Source organism: Dromiciops gliroides, chromosome 1 (genome assembly GCF_019393635.1).
Source record: "Dromiciops gliroides isolate mDroGli1 chromosome 1, mDroGli1.pri, whole genome shotgun sequence".
NCBI lineage: Eukaryota > Metazoa > Chordata > Mammalia > Microbiotheria > Microbiotheriidae > Dromiciops > Dromiciops gliroides.
Window position 1 is genome coordinate 737,617,107 of NC_057861.1, and position 17,974 is coordinate 737,635,080.

Sequence of the window (17,974 nt, forward strand, 5' to 3'; positions counted from 1 at the left end):
TTAATTGACTTGCCCAGGGTCACACAGCTAGTTAAATGTCAAGTGTCTGAGGCTGGATTTGAACTCAGGTACTGCTGAATCCAAGGCCAGTGCTTTATCCACTGTGCCACCTAGCTGCCCCCTCTTCCTCTGTTTAAAAACAGTGACATTTCTATAGCATGTCAGGTTCAGAGATTGCAACTGGGAAAGGCCCTTCAAGATCATCTTATCTAACCCCTCAAAGTGTTTGTGTAATTTGCCCAAGACTATACAGGTAGCAAGTGATGGTGCCTGGATTCAAACACAGGCTCACTAGCTCAGTCCATGGCCTCTCAGCACTACATTGCTTCCCCAGTTTCACAAAGCACTTTACTCAGGAGGCAGCATGGTACCTCTGGTACAATGGGAAGATCACTTGATGTGGAGTTAGACGTCTTAGGTTAGAGTCCTAGCTCTGAGTTACCTTGGGAAAGTCTCTCTAGACCTCACTTTTCTCATCTGAGGAATGCGGGGGAAGGTAAGACAAGGTCTAATCAATGGCCCTATAATTCTCATTAAAAAAAAAAAAAAAAAACGTGAGGCAGGTGCTATTATTGTCCTCATTTTATAGATGAAGATTCTGAGGACGAGAGAGGATGACGACATAGCCAGGTTAACAAAGGCAATAAGTATCTGAAGTGGGATTCAAACTTAAGTTTTCTTGACTATAAGTCCAGTGCTTGTAATAAATGGTTAGGAGTCTCTACATGCCAAGTGGGCAATTCACCTCCTTACCATTTTTTCCTTCCAAGAATCTGATTTCTCTTTTCTACAAGTCAAAATATGGACCCAGAACACTCTCTGTTACTTTAAAACCCAACCGTCATATCACAGAACGCAAAATTCAGAGGTTGTCTTAGAGATCATTGCCACCCCCCCCCCCAGCAGTTCTCGGGACTCCTTTATGCTCTTAAAAATCGAGGACTCCAATGAGCTTTTGGTTATATGAGTCATCTCTATCAATGTTCACTATATTGGAAATGAAGACATCTTAGTATCTTATAAAAATTGTTTCAACCTCATAGACCTCCTAAAAGGGTCTTAGAGTCCCTGGAGTTTGCAGATCATAATTTGAGAACTGCCTCTCTAACGTAACCTCTTCATTTTGTAAATGAGAAGAGGCTTGGGTCCAGAGAGGTGACAGAATTTGGGAGGTGCTTTGGCATAGAATAATTTTCACACTAGACTAGTAGTCTGAAGCCCTGTGTGACTGTGGGACATTCACAGCTTTGCTGAAACGTAATTTCTTCATTAACAATAAAATGACAATAGCGATCATTAAACTACCCCTGGCACAGGCGTGTATGGCAAAGAGGGTTTTGTCAACCTTTAACTACTGGATTGATAGGCGCTTTTAGTCTTACCATTCAAGGTCACCAAGTGAAACCATACTAAAGTGAGGTTTAGAATCTGGACTTTCTGACTTCTGGCCCAGTGGTCAGTATCTACACTAGAAAGGGCCCTGAACTCAGAGTTTCATGACCTGAGTGTGTATCTAATTATGACAATCTTTATTTTTTTTGGTGGGGGGGGGGGCAGTGAGGCAATGAGGGTTAAGTGATTTACTCAGGGTCACACAGCTAGTAAATGTCAAGTGTCTGAGGCTGGATTTGAACTCAGGTCCTCCTGACAGCTTTATTCACTGTGCCACCTAGCTGCCCCCTAATTATGCCAATCTTAATGGGTTTCAGTTTCTTCTGTAAAATGGGGGAGTTGGATCAGATGATTTTTCATATCCTGGGATTCTTTGCAGCATGCAATCAAAGATTTAGTCTATTTTTGTTGATCAGAGGCCCCTCACCTTGGTGCTGGAAGGGCCTCTGAAGACATCTAATCGAATCTCCTCACTTTACAGATGAAGAAATTGAAACCCAGAAGTGGACTAAATGAGTGATTTGCCCACAATCACCCAAATAGCAACTGGCAGAGGCAGGATTTGAACCCAGGAGTTTATTACTGAGATAATATTATAATGCAGAATAGTATCTTCAGCTGTCTTGTTCTAACTAGCCCCTAGCTGGCACAGTGGCTAGAATGTCTAGAGTGTTTAATTTGGAATCAGGAAAATAGGAATTCAAATCCTGGCTCAAATACTTTGCTGTGTGGCCTTGGACAAATCACTTATATTTTCTCAGTCTTAGTTCCTTCCTTTCTAAAGTGGCCACAATTATAACTCCTACCTCATGGGCCTCTTGTGAAGATCAAGGAAGGATTTTCTATAGCATAAAGATCTGCATACATGTTGGTTGTTATTAGTCTAATAGTATAATGAGTATAGGGGCCACTCCTGGCGCATTGGATATAGAATGTTGGGCCTGAAGTAAGAAAGACTCATCTCCCTGAGTTCAAATCTGGCCTCACTTACTGGCTGTGTGACCCTGGGCAAGTCACTTCACCCTGTTTGCCTCCGGTTCCTCATCTGTAAAATGAGCTAGAAAAGGAAATGGCAAACCACTCCAGTATCCTTGCCAAGAAACCCCTAAATGGGCTCATGAAGAGTTGAAATGACTGAACAACATCATCAGTAGAGGAGTTGTTCGTATAAATTTGACCCACAATGCAAGAGGACCTAGATGTTAAGTCAGAGGAACTTGATTCAAATACTGGCGCTGCTGCTCAGTACCTGTGTGGTTTCAGGAAAGGCTGTTCCCCTCTCCATTTCCTCCCTGCACAATGAGAAGGTCAGACTCTATGAGCCCCAGCAGCTCTTGCCAATTCCAAAGCTGTAATCCTCTGGCCGGTAAGGGAAGCGCTGGCTTCTCATAGGCAACTCTGCTCTTCTGCCAGCATGAGCTGCAGCATTTGGCACCACCCTCTCATTTTATAGAGGAGAACTAAGGTCCCTTCTGGCTCTAAAATTCTATGATTTCATGAACAATCTAAATGCTTAATGGAGCCATAGAATTTAAAAGCTAATAAAGGTGCATGATACAGGGCGATTGCTTCAACTCCAGTGTGTATTCATAGGAGTTGAAATTTGGAGCTGGAAGGGGCCTCAGAGGTCATCCAGCCAAACCCACTCATTTTCCAGAAGAGGAAGCTGAGGTTTGGAGAGATGAAATGGCCACCATGGGTCACGCAGGTAGTGAGATACCCAGCCCAGCCAAGATCACAAATGTACCAAGGTCCCAGGGCTCCAAATTGAGCACTCTTTCCATTACCTCAGGCTACCTCTGTTTATTTGATGGCTCATAAGAATGGAAGAACTCTAAAGGATAAAATGTAGGGTTGTTTTTTTCCTAGTTAAATAAGCTGGTTGCAATTTTCTTTGACATGAGGCTGGGAGCTAAATCACCTTAATAGAACAGTTTAGCAACTAACTGCTGCCACCTGGTGGCGATGGCTAAAACTGCATGCAAATTTTATTTATATATAATTACTTACCACTCCTGTTTTAACAATTCGGGTCCCTTGGAATATTCGAGTGGTATTGGCTAAAGAAGGAAAAAGAAATTGCATTACAACACAGAGTTTTCTTTAAGCAGTTCCATAGCCACCAGTTTAATTAGAGATTTTTGCTGCTCATTTATAAGAAACACTTTGTTGTTGAAATTAAGAGCCTGAGCAATTTGGGACAGTTAATGGAAAACAATTACCATCATACACATATGTGTCATTGAACATGAGTAGAAATGCTAATGATCAAAATATGTCAAATTTAGCATGTAGCAGAGGGTCAGGAAGGTAGCTTGATAACTTGGGAGTGGTGGCTTATTTTTGTTTTTCTACACATGTAGACTTCCATTCATTCTGAATAGTCCAGATATGGAAATGACTGATGGAAAAACCACTCCATTCAACAGTGATACAACACAGAATAAACCAATGATCCTTCCTTCTTCCTTGCAGATAAGAAAGTAGGAAACAGAATTTCTCCAACCACTAGCTCTTCTTCTAATCTCTGGTCAGCTATGTGTAACTTCCTTCATTTTTATTGAATTTAAGAAAGGTTCCCCAAGGGCCTGGTTTCTCAGAATGGCAGAATCTTGAGGTAGGAAGGTAGCTCAGACACTCCCCAAGGCAACCAGCTCCTGAACACCTGAACCTTACATGGGGCAACCCTACCAGGTGCTGCCCAAGGCCCTTCAATGACCCAGAACTTAGTATCTCCTAGAGGCTGCTAATTCCACCTTTGCACAGCTTTAACCAGTGGTGAGCTGGTACATGTTGGACATGTTTTACACTGGGCTTGCTGTGAAAAAATGGGCTTAGGGCACATGTTTAAGTTTAATATGCATTATTCACATTTTCCCCACCGCTATCTTGAATCTACAAAATCAATAAAATGATAAATCAAGCCCTGATTTGTAACATTTGCTGTTCCAAGGTGTAAATGCTCACCTTAACACTTGCTCTCATGAACAAGTTTGAGCTGGCAAGAGCATATCCCTGGCCTTAAATCTTGGGAAGTTTTCCTCAACTTTAACTGGTAGGAAATTTCCTTATCTGAATTAGAAGCTCCTTGAGACCAAAGGCTATTTTCATTTGGGGTTTTGTGTGCCCAGTGCCTAGGACAACACCTGGTGCTTTGTAGGTGATTAATAAGTACATTCTGAATTGAACCATATGATGACGTTTGGCTCTCTTTTAACTACCACTTGATACTCCTGGTTCTGACCTCTGGGGAGTCAAAGAGAATGAGTCCCTTTTAAAAAGTTAGTTGGATTCAAGGGTCACAACAAATTGACTAGCATTTATGAAACACCTACTATGTGCTAGGCAATGAGACATGGATACCCCCAAAAAAAAGAAAGAAAAGAAGGAAGGGAGGGAGGGAGGGAGGGGGAGAGAGAGAGAGAGAGAGAGAGAGAGAGAGAGAGAGAGAGAGAGAGAAAGAAAATAAAAAAGGATGAAGCAATCCTCACTCTTACAGAGCTTATATTCTCTTGATCCTTTGCAATCTGGCTTCCTTATTTGATGATATTTTTCCTTACACACCCCATGGTCCATCCAAATCAGACTACAAGCTGGATCCAGACTTTGATGCTCCATCTCCTTCCCCCTTGTATATGCATCCATCTCTCACCTGTGCGTCTCATGGTACCTGACTTCCTTTGGGGAACAATGCATGTGCTATCCCCTCTTTCGAACCTTTTCTGATCTCCAGTTCTTAGTGCACTCATCCTTTTCAATTTTTCTGGCTCTATACTTAAGTAGATATCTGATCTTCCCAGTGGAAAGTAAGCACCCTGAGGGCAGGGCTATTTTGTTTTTATCTTTGTATCACCAGTGGCTGGGCGTGACACATACATAGCAAGTGTTTGATAAATGCTTGTTAAATTGCATTGAACTGGAAGCCTAGAAATATTCCCCCTTCAATCTTCATTTTGGGCTAAACATGGGACTTGAACTAGGCCCTCATCTTGGCAGTAAGATCTGGCCCACTTTCGGTTAATGAGCTCCTTCTCTTTAAAACAAATAAATACAGCCTTAGTTCTACAGTTCCTAAGGTTTGTCATGCTGGGGTGGGAGTGGGGATAAGCTCCCACTCTCTATAAAATGCTCTAATAGCATGCGTCTCAAATAGCCTCTGATAACCGAAGCCCAACTCCTGGCCTTCTCTTGGCGGAACTGTTTCCACTAATAGGAGAAGGGGCGAAGGCGAGTCCACTGGCGCCTTAAAACCAGTCACTTCAGGCAGGTGGGGCTCATTAGCCTTGGCAGGCAACCCACCTAGGGGAAGGAACCCTGATTTTAAACCTCCATTGCCTTGTGGCTATACCCATCTATGGGAAAGGCTTCGGGAGTTAACCCCAAGGAAAAATCAGGAGTCAGAGTCCCTGATGCATGGGCAACAGCTTGTTTTCCATATTGATCCACCCAGGCCAGTGCCCTGGAGAGGACACTCCAGCTACTCCTCATGGGGAAGATACAACACGGGATGCGGCAGTTACCGATTATATGTCACTCAGGAGCTGTGGCTCCCTTATCAGACTGCACAGCCACACTGTGGCCTGTGGCTCTTCAAGGCGCTGATCCATGGTCGTCCGCGACTAGTGGCTGGCCACTAAGAGTGACAAGAGGCTCATAGCTGTGACCCAGTGGATCTCCTTTTGCTTGACCTGGGGTGATGTACACTTTAGAAGAATATATAGCCTACAGCCAGTAAGTCAATAAGCATTAATAAGTGCCTACTATGTGCAAGTCACTGTGTTAAGTGCTGAAGATATAAAGAAAGGGAAACAACTCCTTTAAGTGAATGAGAAGGACCTTCTGGAGAGGGTCCAGTGAAAACCAACCAAATTTGCTAAAGTACAAAACAGAATTCCAAGAAGAGACCTCAAATCCTGGGTCAAAGGGGGGTGGAATAGGAGGGGGAGGAGGAGGGGGAGAGGGGGAGGAAAAAGAGGAGGAAGAAGGAGGAGGAGAAGAGATGGAAGGAGGAGGGGAGGAGGAAGAAAGAGGAGGGGGAGGAGATGGGGGGAGGAGGAGGAGAAAGAGGAGGAGAGAATTTCATTAGAATTTTCATAAGGAGGATGCTAACTGGATGCTCCTGCTATCCAGAGAAAACCATGTAGGAAAAATTAGATTTAAATTTAAAAAGAAGAAAATTGGGTTTCCTATCAGAACCCATTTAAAACTATAGGGATGAGTTTGAGGGAGATATGGACAGGTTTAAAGAGTCAGTTGGTCACTCAGTAAATATTTATCAAGCACCTACCTACATATCTGGCATTGTGCTAAGTACTGGGGACACAAAGAAAGGCAAAAGGCAGTCCCTGTCCTCAGGAAGCTTACAATCTAATAGTGGATAAAACATACAAACAACAACCTACAGACAAGCTAAAGACGGGATAAATTAGAGATCATCAGCAGAGGAAAGGCAGAAATATGAAGAGGCATTAGGAAGGCCTGAGGTTAATGCTTCTAACTTACTCAAACCTCAAATGTACATGAAGTTCTACCATTTTGAAATCCTTGCCATTATGACCCAAAATAGAATGATATTCTCTTTTTTTTTAAAATTTTTTAGTGAGGCAATTGAAGTTAAGTGACTTGCCCAAGGTCACACAGCTAGTAAGTGTTAAGTGTCTGAGGCTGGATTTGAACTCAGGTCCTCCTGACTCCAGGGCCGGTGCTCTATCCACTGCGCCACCTAGCTGCCCCAAATGATATTCTCTTAAAAAATAAAAACAAAACACCAAGAACTGAAACTCGAAGACTTCTTCTGACCACAAAATCTGATCTCTTTCCTTCTTTTCCTTTATGCATTGACATTAATCTCTAATAACGTGTATCACACCTGGTAAAAATAGCCTTTCAAATGATACAGACACCTTACCTGGCTTTAAGTGCCAGCCAATAGCTGTTCAGTTGTCCCATGCTTGCCCTGTCCTGCCTGACCCTTATCATCTTTGTAGTTACTCTGCTTCAATACCTTTAGAGGCTGTGACTTTATTAGGGTAGGTCCTTCTACTACAACACAGATTGTACCCCTTCTATGACTCAGGGGACAGCCGTGGGGAGTTGCTTTGCCCAAAAGGTCATCCCCCTGTGACCAAGCTGGTGATGAGGTTCTCCCAACTTAGCTAGGCTGGTTTTTGGAAGATAAGCCCGCTGTCTATCACCAACCATACCTAGAGCCTTCTCACCAAAACTTATACTCTGCTGGAATTGCTTTGAAAACCTAGGGCCAACTTTATGTTATAATACAGCATTAAAAATAGAACATGGTGGAGTAGGGGGCATGCTACCAATCTAGAAATTTAAATTCAAAATCATTTAGAAGGTATGATTATGATTCAAAAGGGTTCAAATAATTTCAAATCTTAAAAGTGGGACAATGGAAAAATGTAGAGTAAAATATTTTCAATCTTAGTGCCAGGGTAGAAAGAGATTACAGACCTTTACATGGGTCAAGAATTGAAGAGCAGTGACTTCCTTTGTTACATCACCTTGGGAAGAGATAGCAGGATGGAAGAGAAAGCCACTTTCATTGCAAGTAAAGTTTCCTTAAGTGTTTGTTTATCCATATGCAATATATGGTATTAGGAATGAACAGAAAATGACCAAAGAAAAATAATCCATGGTTAGAGATGAGTCCATTCAGAGCATCAAACAGACAAAGAAAGTTAATGCTTGAAAGAAAAAAAAAAAGAGAGAGGTGATTTTCCACAAATCATTGGGTTCTGTGACTTAAAATATTCCTGACTTCAAATTTATTGCTGACAAGGCCTTTTGGATTACGTTATATTGCAAACATTTAATTTTTCAAACCTTACACAGAAGCCAAAGATCACGGTGGCCTATTAATCTGAAAAGGCAGTTCTGCAGATTCCAAATTCTTGGTCTGAGCACCTGGGAGACCTAATAATGATTTATGTCTCTAAAGTTCCTGAGCCCTGGTCCCAGACGCCTCTGACTTTGGCCTCCTTCTCTCCTGTTCGCTGGGCACAGATGAGGGCCCAGCCTGCAATTCAATTGCTCTGGGTGGAAGAGAGCCAACTCATTTATGGCACTGGTAGATTCCAGCCAGGCTGATTTATTTATGAAACAAGGCGGCCCAGCTCATTCCAATTAGTTTGAATGGAAGGGTAAGATAAATGTTAACATTAACATAGAATATTTAAATATTAAATGCTTCTTTATAGATCACTGGTCCTTGGGGAGTTATTGGAAAAGTTGACTGGGCCTGATACAACTTGGTCCAAAAATTACTGGTATCTTAACCGACAGTTATATAGGACCATGCCCAAAAAAAAAAAATGGTATCCTACATTTTTGAAGCTCTAAACTACTTGTTATCATTCTCCCCTGGAGTTTCACAAAAGGTAAACATTCATTCAGTACTTGTTCCTTCATGTGGAATCCTTTCGCTTTTGTCAAGATTTTGGCTCCATGTGGCTACGATGTTTTCCGATTCTTTTATAGGATCTGGGGACCACACTGAGAACTGTGATAAAGCCAGTATTCACTAAAAACCATTGTAGAAAAAGAAAAAAATGTAGGCTTGGGACATGATGGAATTTTTTTTTATGGGGGGGGGGGGAGAGGGACACTTGGAACATGGAGTAACTGTAGGATCTAATGAATGGTCCTGGGTCAATGGGAACCTGAGAATCAAGGGCCTAAGTAGAAATGAATACTGAATCTTAGCTTGAAAGCTGAAGATGTCAGAAATTTGAACTTTGAATGAAAAATCATTTACTAAGAGTATACTATGTGCCAAGCACTGGAGACACAAACAGAAAATACAAAAATTCAAATAGAGATACAAAAACCAAACATATTCTCTGTTCAGATGTTCCAGAGATAGCTGCAAACCAAATCGCCCAAGAATTCTGAAGGAGAACTCCAAAATGGTGATTGGAATGACGTGCTTAAAGTTGAACTGGTGACTGGCCACAACTTTATGCATTAAATGCCCGAATCCTTAGCTCTCCAGAGCTGGAAAAACCTCATTCTCCTCCTCTGATGTTTTGGCTCACACAGCATTGTCATTAAAAGACAGCCAGATCAAACTAGAGTTCTGTTTTGTTCAAGATTGAATATATCTGTCCACCCCTCAACCAGACCAGGAAAACAACTCGTGAAACAACTAATGATATTCTTTTGCCTACAGATTTCAACAGGCTGAGAGGATGATAAATAAAGGAGAAAGAAAAGAGGAGAGAAACTAGTATTGCCCACAGAAAGAAGTGAATACTTTACCTTGAAACAACATTGTTTGGCTAAAATCGCTGCGCATATCATTTCTGCATATAGCCTGCACTCTGAAGAGATAAAGGCTATCGGGTGAAACATGGCTAATGATGGCTTTCTGTTTGTTTAAGAAAAAGACAGAAGTTAGTTTGTTTCAGAGGAAAATCCATGTTTTTTTATTCCCCTCCTTCCCTGACAAAAAATCCCATGCTACCCTACTAGGTCAGCACTATGCCTTGAATATTGTCCAGGAGGAATTCGATTGGCTCTGTTGGTTCTTGGACAAGATGGGTGCTCCAGATCTGGGAGTGCATCGGTGGACCTCCACCAATTCAGCTCGGCAACTCCTCTGTAAGTGAGTTTTAGCGAGTGGTCTGGGGACTAACAAACATGTCAAGTGACTTGCCCTGGGTCACATAGCCCGTGTCTATCAAAAATGGTATTTGAACCTAGGTTTCCCAGGCTTTGAGTATGGATCTTGATTGACTCTCACAGTCTGCTTTTAAAAAGATCACAATTTCCAAGGAGCATTGGCCATCACTTGACCTGCTCCCAGAATATGGAATCAATTAGAATTTAAAAAAAAAGAAAGAAAGAAATAACTCTAATTCTTTTGTGGGGAGATGTGGTAGTTTAAAGCAACAACAACAAATGGCATTACAAATCTCCTGATAATAGACTTAATTTCCTCTCCTCCTGACTTACAGGCAAAGATAAATGACTTGGGCTAAGAATCACCTCAACCCCTGAGTTTTTCAAGGGAACACATGGTAAAATGCATCGAATGCTCATTGGCTCTTGAGTCAGGGGGACTTGAGTTCAAATCATGCCTCTGATACAATACCAGTTGTGTGACTTTCTGCAAGACATTTTTGTTTCCCTAGGCCTTGGTTTTCTCAGGTATAAAACAATGGGCTTGGAGCCCATGGCTTCTGACGTCCCTTCCAGCTTTAGATCAATGCATTCTCTCTGTGGCTTTGGAGAAAACTTAGAGACACTGAACTGTTCTCTACCTCAGACCCCACTCACGGCAGTAATGAGTCATCTCTCTCTAGGAGAAGCCATTTTAAGACAAGTTTTTGTGGCAATCTAAAGACACAACTATCACTAAGATCACAATTTAACTTTTTGAGGAGTAGAAAAATTAATTCTATCCATCCCCAAAGAAAATAATCATGAAAATTTGGGTAGAAAAAAAAAGTGCTCTCAAAGCCTGTTCTTTGTTCCATTCCTTCTCTTTGGGGATAAATCCACGTGGGCCTGATCCTCTCTACCTCTGATCTACCTTCCCTTTTAGAGAAAAGCCCCCATGACCCCATGCGGGGATTTATCAGGGTGCATTTCCAGCATGTATCTATTCATCACTGCCTGCTTAATTATTTTTCTGCCCAGAATGAGAAGTTACCCAAGTGCCTTGATAGTTTCTGCTGATTAATATGAGCCATCTTCACTTCAGACAGAGGAAAATCCCTTAAGGACTCACAGTTATGACAAGGGAAAGGTTAAAATACATCATAACCTTGGGTGCCTTTCAAGAGATTCCTCTCTGATTTTATGAAGCTCATCATTCCCTAATGTGACCCAGATAACAACGTCTAGTGGGGGAAATTGAAGATATAAATGGAAATGAAGTAAGAGAATCTTCATCTAAAGGAATAAGAAAAGTATTATTCTATAACTGATTGAATGAGCCCAGAGGACTATGTATTTGAAAAAGGGGGGAAAATGATAACAGTCATTAAGAATTTCACTCTGAGCTATTGCATTTTTCATGGGCATACACAATTACTGATTTCATTATTCCAAAGGCTGCCTTTGATTAACAATAAGTGAAGCCTTTGAAACCAGAATGTGTCACATTGATTCTTCGGCCAAAGACTTTGGAAGATGAAGACAAGTGGAGGGCTTGGCCGGGAAGGAGGAGGGGGCTCCTTTTAAAAATGTCTTTCTGCAGGCCTACTTTTTTCCAGGACCTAAGGGGCATGGCTTTTGGGAAGATGGCGGCTCTTCTGTTATACTCAGGGCTTTAGAAAGGAGCTGGGCATATGTAGGACAAAGTCGGCTGGAGGGGGTCTCTAGGCTGCTGCTTTCTGAATATTCATTATTATCTCAGGGCATGAGGTCAGACCATCTTTTCCTTGTTCATCTATCTCTTGGAGGATTGTAGAATCTTAGATATGGGGGTAGAAGGGGCCATAGGGGTCATCAGCCAAAACTTTCCATTTTGCAGGTGAGGAAAGTGAGGCAAAGGGAGTGACTAAGGAGCACAGACCTTGAGCTGAAAGGGCCCTTAGAGGCTATGTAATCCAATCCCCTCCCCTCATTGTACAGCCGGAGAAAGAAACCCAGAAGGGGGGAATGTCTTAGAATCTTGAGATGAAGGGGACCTGTGAGGCCATGTAGGCCAAACTCTTCAATTTATAGCTGAGGAAATTGAGTCACAGATAGATTAAGTGAATTATTCAAGGTGGCATGGGTAGTTAAATGGCCGAGTTAGAATTTTAACTCAGAGCATATTATTTTAAACTCAGCAGAAAAATTCAATATCCTTCTACTGTCTACCAAGGAGCTGCAAGGAATGGTAGAGCTTATCACCTCCAAAGATGCTGCTCTTTTTGCTGCATCATCATCATCATGCATAACAGGAAAAGAAGAGAAGGATTTGTGCATCACATGTTTATACCAACTGGCTTCATAATTGATGTTTTGTATTCCAACATCTAGGACATGTGCCTACCTAGGACAGTACTTCTAGAATTTTTTTTTTTTTTGGTGAGGCAATTGGGGTTAAGTGACTTGCCCAGGGTCACACAGCTAGTAAGTGTCGAATGTCTGAGGCCAGATTTGAACTCAGGTACTCCTGACTCCAGGGCCGGTGCTCTATCCACTGCACCATCTAGATGCCCCTGCACCATCTAGCTGCCCCGGAACAGTGCTTCTAGGACCTCTCCTGGCCCCTCATTTTATGGCTGATAACCTTAAAAGGTCCATAATGATGTAGTAACATGGTTAAATCAATTGTCACACATTAACATGATGGAATACTAGCATATAATTAGTACTAACACGTCATAGAATGATAGATTCCAAGCCTTATGGGACCTCAGTGGCCCACTCCCATCATTGAAAAAATGAGAAAATTAAAGCCTAAAGAGGTGAAGACTTGCATAGTCATTTTGGTAATAAGTAGCAAAGTCAGGATTTGAACTCAGGGTCTTTGACTCTAAAGGGTCCATTCTTTCCCCAACTGTACTACATAGCACAAAGTATACAAAGAAATCAGGAAAGAGCTATATGAATATTAGCTATAATCCTAAAAGAGGAAATGTGGGTGAGAATGAAGGCACTGACAAAATAAGTATTTAAAGGGAATGGTTGAAAAAAGGTTGATTGATAATGATTTAATTTAAATATAAGTAGTTACTAAGCAAGTTTAGTTGGGTGCTGGATATTCAGTGTTAATCCTGGAATAAAATGTTTTTAAAAATAAAAGACCTGATCTGAGCCCCTGGTAACAAACAAAACAAAACAAAACAAAACAAAAACCAGTGGCTTTGGTGGCCTCATGAATTGGTTATATGTGGCAGCCTATACTATGAGGCATAGACTCTTTATTTGTGATTAGGGCAGTTAGAAGGGAGGTGAATGGAGTCTAGGGCTCCATGGGCAATGTCCCTTGGCTCAATGTCTTCCTCATCCGATGAGGACAGAGCATCCCATGAGTGGATGGGGAAATAAGGATGGCAGATGCCATGCCCTGGCTTTACCAAGTCTTTGTCGCTATCCTTGGTAAATGTCTTTTCCTTTTCATCCTCGTTTTTTGTCCAGCTGTAGGAGATCATGTAATTCATGAGTGGAGGGTGGTAGATGGTCTCTGGTTGGCTCCAGGTGACCAGCAAGGCTGTCCGGTTTACTGGATGAACTTTCATGTTGACTGGTGGAGTACTACAAACTGGAAAGAAATAAGAAGGATCTCAGAAGGGATTACTAAGGCATTAAAAAAGAGAATACAAATACAAATGCCCTCCTCCATACCACTTTCATCCCACCCCCAACATCTTGCCCAAAGCCAGTACTTTTTTCTGACTTTCTCATTTTTGTTAAGGCCAATGCAATGGTTTTACTTCAATAGAAAGAGCATATCGTGTAAAGAATGCTGAACTTGGAATCAGGAATTAAATCTAGCTCAAAAGCTGTGATCAGGTCACTTAACTTTTCTGAGTCTCATCTGGAAAATGGAGCCAAGAGGACCAACCTCAAAAAGGTGTCATGGAGATCATAAATAAGGTAAGGTAAAGAACCTTGTGAAACTTAGAGTATAATATAAACCCAGGATCAAAACCATGGAGTTATCTTGGGCTCTTCCCTCACTATGACCCACCTCATATTCACTAACTCCATCCTACCTCCATAATTGTTCTCCCTTCCATTCCCTCCTATCTGTGCCCTCACTGCTCCTCATCCTAGTTAAGGCTTCATAACTTTTTATCTGGACTACTACACTAGCATCCAATTGGTTTCCCCACCTCTAGTCTCTTTCCCCCTCTAATCCATCTGTACTTGGCTGCCAGGTTGTTCTTCCTAAAGCAATCAAGCCACTCTCCTATTCAAACTGTCAGAGGCTTCCCGTGTCCTGCAGAATAAATCCCAAACTTCTTAGCATGGTGTTCAAGGACCTATATTAATCTCCAATTTTATTTTCTACTGCTCCCCTACATGCCCCAAAGGGGTACCCAGCATTCTCCAAATACACTTGAGGCTGTCACTCTGCTGTCTTTAACATAATGATGGAAGGATGTGCCCCTGTCCCTCCAATTCTCCCTGGAGAAACTCTATTTCTCCTTCTAGTCTAATCTTAAACATTTTCATCTTCTATAAGCCTTCCCTGATACCCCCATACTCCCAAACAGATGCTCTCTCTCTCCTGGAATTCTTTCACAGCACATAAATAATGTTTTGCATTATAATCATCAACTAATCAATTACCAAGCATTTTCTTAAGTGCCTACTATGTGCCTGGCATTCTGCTGGGTGATGTAGAAATAAAGCAGAAAATGCAACAGTTTCTGCCCTCAAGAAGCTTATGTGAAGACAAAGACACATGCGCACACACACAAGAAATAGAGATATGTATACAATCAAGATGATTTTTTTGGTTGTTGCACAAAACCATTTTGGGAAGGAGAAGTCCTGTCAGCTGAGGTGGGGGGCGGTGTATGGGGGTGTGGGGAATCAGGCAAGGTTTCTTTTTGGAGATGACACGCGATGCACTTTGAAGGAAGCTAGGAATTCTAAGTTGTTCAGGGGAGAAGAGAGTATCTTCCTGGTATTGGGCATGGCCAGTGCAAAGGCAAAAAATGAAATGGCATCTGGAAAAAGCAGGAAGAAGGTATTTGACTGGACCTTCAAGTCCATGAAGGGAAGGGAAGCATAATGAGCCTGTAGAGGTAAATTCCCACCAAGGTTACAGAGGGCTGGAGGTGCCAGACAGAGGAGTCTGCTTTACCACCTCTGTGTGGGTACAGGAAGATTCTTCATCTAAGTATTCCTATATCAATGAAATCACAGGACTATTAAATAGAAAAAAAAAATTCTGCATGTACCAATTACTAGGAGACCTGACTTAATTCATGGTATACCCAAGTCTTAAATAATTAACAGACCATGTTAAACAAGACTAGGCTTCTCAACCCACTTCTAACTACAATCTTCTATGATTCACTCATGTTCTCTTCTTAATGCCATCCATGTGAAACTTACAAATGTAAGGGAGTTTCTTTTGTGCCCCCTCTCCAGCTAGGATCCCTCCGAACTCAAAGAGCAAGCTGTGGGTTCTACTGGCCTGGACCCGATCTCTGGCTCTAAACCCTTGGCTGCTCTGTGGTAGCCGAAGTCAGTTTCTTCAGCATATCCACAGACAAATCAGGGGTTGGCCAGAGAGAGACCGGCTCATGTGACAGAGGGGAGAAGGGATCAAATAAATTAATGAGGCATTCCCGGAGTTCCACACATCACTGGAGAGGAGCAAGTTGTCTAGCGGGCAAAGAGCGTCCCAGAGAATAACATTAGACAGAACAGGCAGGAAGGGGAGGCAGAAGTTACAAGCAGGGCACACTAGATGGCAATAATGGTCTAATAAACAATCCCATCTCCCGAAAGGTAATTTGCCATTCTCTGAGTTCTGAAGTCATGATGGGAAAAGTGAGCAAAGGTCTCTGCAGCCTCTTTCTGAATATCATCCCTGAACCAAGGAGACCTGTCCATGGTACACCTTCTACGTGCAAAGGAATGACAAACATGGCTCATCAGACCTGGGACACACCATTCCTTGTCATCCTGTCACCCCCAATTCCTTCTGATTAATCCCCAGTCACCTTTTACTGAAATGACCATATCTGGCTTCATTCAACTGGAGAAACTGGGGAGTGTGTGTGCGTGTGCTTCTCAGATTGGTATGCTGTCCTAAACTAAACTTCATAAAACAGCATCCAAGAGCTTTGGATACTGGAAGAAAGAGAGGGTTGCATTTGGAGGCAAGGAGATGTGGACTCAAATCCTGCCACTGCTACTTACTAGCCGTGCAACCTTGGCCAAATGGCTTATCCTCTCTGAGACTCAGTTTCCTCATACGGAAAAAGGAAATACAAATACCTATAGCAACTATTTCATAGGGGCAGTTAGATGGCACAATGGCTAGAGCACTGGACTTGGAATCAGGAAGACCCGAGTTCAAATTCTGCCTCAGGGGCAGCTAGTTGGCACAGTGGATACAGTACTAGCCCTGGAGTCAGAAGGACCTGAGTTCAAATCTGGCCTCAGACACTTACTAGCTGTGTGATCCTGGGCAAGTCACTTACCCCCAATTACCTCACAAAAAAAAATCCAGCCACAGACACTTCCTGGCTCTGTGACACTGAGTAAGTCACTTAACCCTGTTTGCCTCAGTTTCCTCATCTGTAAAATAAGCTGGAGAAGGAAAAGGCAAAGCACTCCAGTATCTTTGCCAAGAAAACCTCAAGTAGCATCATATGAATCAGGTATGACTGAAAAATGACTAAATAACAACAACAACAAATTTCACAGACTTATGGTGAGACGATAATATGTATGCATTTGTGTATATGCTCATATATAATAGACAATAAATATATTGACACATGTGATATACATATATATACAAATTCATATGTATGTGTGCTATACACATACACAAGCATTTATACATGCACATGTATATACATACACATGTAGACACAGATACACATTGCCTACATCTGTAGTATACATGTAAAGACAACATGTTTATATAGGCATTATGTGTGTAGATATGTATACAAATGCACGCCACACATGCACACATATATGTATATAGGATGTGCTTAAAACCTTAGTTCAGATTGAAGCTTTAGAGCACTTTGACTCCTTGAAAACACTAAATATATGTCATTCATTTTGATTAGTAGTAGGCATTTGAAAGGTTCCATTGAATACAGTTAAATATCGGTAGCTCAGATTTCGTTCATACACAAACACAGATGAGGACAATTTAACTTTATAGGGAACTCCAGATGAGGACATTCCTTCTGCCAATATGGGGTGGCCCCTTCTTCACAACTTAGCAGTTTTTGAGAGCTACCTGGAGAAGAGGTTCTCAAAACTTGAACAAGGGAGCCATGGAAGTTCCAGACATCTTTACAAGGAGTCTGTGAGGTCAGTACTATTTTCATTATAATAAGATGTCTTATTTTCTGATATGGTAAGTATTGACAAATATAACCTCCACAAATAAAAGGTCTTAGAGGGGTCTCCTTAATAATTTTTAAGAGAGTCAAAGGGTACTGAGACCAAAAGGTTTGAGACTGCTGGATATCAAGTGCTAGACCACTGAGAGTTTAAGTCAGTGACTTGCCCAGGATCATGTGGCTAGCATATATCACACTTGAACCCAGACCTTTCTGGCTTCAAGAACAACTCTCTTCTTTGGTAATTTCTCAACATTCGTCTGGACAACTTTTTGGAGGCTGTTTTTTGTCCATCTATGTTGTCATGGCCATCCCATATATTGCTTTCCTGGCTCTATTGTATTTCACTTTGCATCAGTTTACATTGTCTTTGCATGATTCTCTTCATTAATCATAATACAACCTTAGGGAGAACCCTAATCTTGAGATACTAATAGCTAAGATGAGATGAGAGACATTGAGTTCTATTCCACTCTTCCAAAGTGCCCACAGGGCAAAAGGGACCCAAACTCATGGCACTTAACAAATACTGCTTTGCATCATGGTCATCAACTAATTAATTATCAAGTTTT

General features: G+C 41.8%; 1 protein-coding gene across 2 annotated transcripts in view; it reads right to left on the bottom strand.

The window, feature by feature from the left end:
* The window catches only part of PTPRG (protein tyrosine phosphatase receptor type G), an 848,612-nt gene that overhangs the window by 134,074 nt on the left and 696,564 nt on the right, over positions 1-17,974 (bottom strand). For both annotated transcript variants that reach the window (XM_044004271.1, XM_044004263.1), the window contains exons 9-11: positions 13,428-13,612; positions 9,670-9,778; positions 3,403-3,452 (exon numbers count right to left, since the gene is read on the bottom strand). In XM_044004271.1, the coding sequence (XP_043860206.1) occupies positions 3,403-3,452; positions 9,670-9,778; positions 13,428-13,612 (344 nt within the window). The remainder of the gene's footprint in view (positions 1-3,402; positions 3,453-9,669; positions 9,779-13,427; positions 13,613-17,974) is intronic.